This window comes from Plasmodium cynomolgi, chromosome 1, assembly GCF_000321355.1.
Source record: "Plasmodium cynomolgi strain B DNA, chromosome 1, whole genome shotgun sequence".
Taxonomy (NCBI): Eukaryota; Apicomplexa; class Aconoidasida; order Haemosporida; family Plasmodiidae; genus Plasmodium; species Plasmodium cynomolgi.
The window spans coordinates 308,372-311,963 of NC_020396.1; the positions used below are offsets into that span (position 1 = coordinate 308,372).

A 3,592-nucleotide genomic window follows, 5' to 3' on the forward strand; every position below is an offset into this window, starting at 1 on the left:
TTTTTTTTTGCCTTAAGGGAGATACCTACAGGGACCAAGAACAACCCGTTGAGAAAAAAAAACAAAAAGCAGAAAGAACAAGAAGGGCGACGCAGCCTAGAGAGCAAAGCGGCAGGAAGAGCCACTGCACGAGGCACAAGCGGCATATAGAGGAAGTGATTTGGGGCTTTTGACCTTTTGACCTTTTGGCCTTTTGACCTTTTGACCTTTTGGATTTGCCCAAGATTGGCCACAGAACATAACCCTGCGCGTGAAAGGGTACGTCATGCACGTGCTGTGCATGTGAGGCACACCCCCCGCACGTTCACCGCTTCCCGCTTAAGGACTACTGCCCACCCGCCGCCTCCACATCGCTGGAAGCGCACCCACCTGTTCCCGCCCCAGCCGCAGAAACTATGTCAGTGCTCGGAATCGACATAGGAAATGATAACTCCGTGGTTGCAGCCATCAACAAGGGAGCCATCAACATCGTGCGGAACGATGTGTCGGAGAGGCTGACGCCCACCATGGTGGCGTTCACGGAGAAGGAGAGGTTAATTGGAGACAATGCACTAGCGAAGGTGAAGTCTAACTTTAGGAATACATGTAGGAATATAAAAAATCTTATTGGGAAGTTAGCAGAGCAGGCTGACCAAGACGACATAGAATTGAGTGAATCCTTTGGCAATATAGTCCCTTGTGAGCATAACTACTTGGGATACCAGGTTGAATATAAAAAGGAAAAGGTGGACATAAGTGTCGTGAGGGTACTATCAGCTCTCCTCTTTTTTTTAATCAAGTTAGCAGAAAAATATATAGGAAAAGAATGCAACGAAATTGTTTTATCTTACCCCCCTACTTTTACAAACAGCCAAAAGGAATGTCTCATCGCAGCGACAAAAATTATTAACGTGAATGCTTTGAGAATTATAAGCGATAACACAGCTGTCGCTTTGGATTATGGAATGTACAGAATGAAAGAATTTAAAAATGACGTTGGGTCAGTAGTTGTGTTTGTTAATATAGGGTATGCCAACACATGTGTGTGTGTTGCCCGTTTTTTCTCCAATAAATGTGAAATTTTGAGTGATGTGGCGGATACGAATTTGGGAGGAAGGAATATCGATAATGAGCTCATTAAGTACATTAACAACGTGTTTGTAAATTCGCATAAAATGAATCCGTTATATAAGGTAAGGTCAACAGATCTGTGTGAAATGGGAACGGGGAAACTGAACCCATATTTTGTGACGTCCAACAATGAAACGAGTCAGATTGACAATAAGATAAGGGTGAAACTACAAGACGTTGCAGTGAAGACGAAGAAAATCCTCTCAGCGAATAACGAAACGTCTATACATGTAGAGTGTCTTTATGAAGACCTAGACTGTCAAGGATTCATTAGTAGAGATAATTTTGAAGAATTGTGTGCACCATTCTTTCTTTCCAAATTGAAATCCTTATTAAATAAAGCTATGCAAGTAAGCAAACTGAACATCGCAGATGTACAGTCGATTGAAATTTTAGGAGGTTCTACCAGAATTCCATTTATACAAAAATTTCTGCAACAATATTTCGACAAGCCATTATCCAAAACGTTAATTGCGGATGAATCCGTCGCTAGAGGGTGTGTCCTCTCAGGAGCCATGATTAGCAAGCATTACAAAGTGAAGGAATACGAATGCATAGAGAGAGTGACACATCCTATTAGTGTCGAATGGCATAACGTTAATGATCCATCTAAGTCAAAAGTGGAGAGATTGTATGACACAGATTCATTAAAGAAGAAGGTGAAGAAAGTAGTCATTCCGGAGAAGGGACATATCAAAGTAACTGCATACTATGAGGATAGTCCAGACTTACCACCACATTGTATTAAAGAGTTAGGGTCCTGTCTCATTAAAGTAAATGAAAAAAATGACAAGTTAGTTGAATCACATGTAATGACAACTTTTTCGGAGAGTGATACCTTCACCTTTTTAGGTGCACAGACAGTGTCCAAGACGGTGATTAAATCTAAGGAGGATAAAAAAAAAAGTGAGGAGAAAAAAGATATACAAAAGGGAGATGCAGCAGGTGGTGGGGCAGGAAGCGCAGATGCTTCAAATGAAGGGGATACTGATGGGAAGGATAATAAAACAAACGAAGATGAATCAAATAAAGGGAAAGAAAACAACAACGAAGGAACAACCATGAATGGAACTGCAACCCCATCTCATCAAAGTGGAAACAAAGCAGAACTAAAAAAAGGAGAAGAAGGAAAAGTGCAAACGTGTTATACCACTTTACCAATCGAAATAATCGGAGCTCCAGGATCGTACAGTACCAAAGATATTTACAACTTCAGTGAAGCAGAAATTAACATGCAACACAGTGATATGCAAGAAGCAGAAAGGTTGAAAAATATAAACGAATTAGAAACTATCATATACGAAACGAGAAACAGACTTAACGAAATGTACAAAGATTTTGTGATGGAAGATGAGAGGGACTCCATTTTGTTAGCCCTAGATGATTGCGAAAATTGGATCTATGATAATATTGATGAAAATAAAAATGCCTTTATAAAAAAAAAAGAACAAATTAGGGATAGGGTAAAAGACATCATATATAAATATGATACGTATACTGCAAAAGAGAAAAACTTGGGTAACATTTTGAACCATTTGCAGAATATAATTGCACAGTGCGATAAGAGACCATCTGAGGAAAGTCAGAAAATTATTGCGAGGACGACTAAGTTATTGGACCATTTGAACGCCATGCAGGAGAAGGAGATGAAGCAGGCCTTGTACGAGGCACCACTGTATACCCTGAAAGATATAGAAAACGAATTTAACGAAGTCACACAGATGGCGCAGAAGCATTTCTCCAAACTTGAGGCAGAAGAATTAGCCAAGCAGAAGGAGAAGGAGAAGCAGGAAAAACAGGAGAGGGAGAAAATGGAAAAGGAAAAGAAGAAACAGCAGCAGGCCGATAGAAAGGATGCCGACGATAGTGTTGAGAAGGATAATAATAAGGACGCCAAGGAGACCGACGAGACGGATAACTCCACGAACAAGGACAACGCGGGGAGCGCGGAGGAGAAGGATATCTAACTGGGGAGGCGAGGAGGAGAAGGATATCTAATTGGGGAGGCGAGGAGGAGGATACCCAATTGGGGAGGCGAGGAGAAGGATACCCAATTGGGGAGGCGAGGAGGAGGATATCTAATTGGGGAGGCGAGGAGAAGGATACCTAATTTGGGGAGGCCGAAGAAGGGGGAGCAGGACAGAGGGAAAAACCGTAACACTCCCAAACTCCCCCACTCGCAGATTATTTTTGACGCGTTCGCACTGCGCAGCAGACCAGCGTGTCACACCGCTTTACAGCATAGCGTGCCATTTTGTATAAACGGTTAGGATCATCGGGGAGGTCTCGCCCCTGCGGCTCGGCCTTCCGCCCCCTCGCTACAAGGCACATATATGGAAATGTGTCCCTTTTTTTTTTTTGCCTTCATAAACGAGTGATTATATATATGCCTATGATAGTTGCAGCCGCGCGGGGTGTCTGCAGATGCATGTACATGTGAGATCTGTGTGAACATGTGAGTTCTGTGCACATGTGAGTTTCA

General features: G+C 42.4%; 1 protein-coding gene across 1 annotated transcript; it reads left to right on the plus strand.

The window, feature by feature from the left end:
- Window positions 1–395: 395 nt before the first annotated feature.
- On the plus strand, window positions 396–3,077 carry PCYB_011590 (cloroquine resistance associated protein Cg4; the record flags this gene model as incomplete). The annotated part of the gene is made up of 2 exons (XM_004220665.1): window positions 396–746; window positions 780–3,077. The coding sequence occupies 2 exons, from the start codon at window positions 396–398 to the stop codon at window positions 3,075–3,077; spliced, it is 2,649 nt and encodes an 882-aa protein (XP_004220713.1).
- Between the last annotated feature and the right edge of the window lie 515 nt (window positions 3,078–3,592).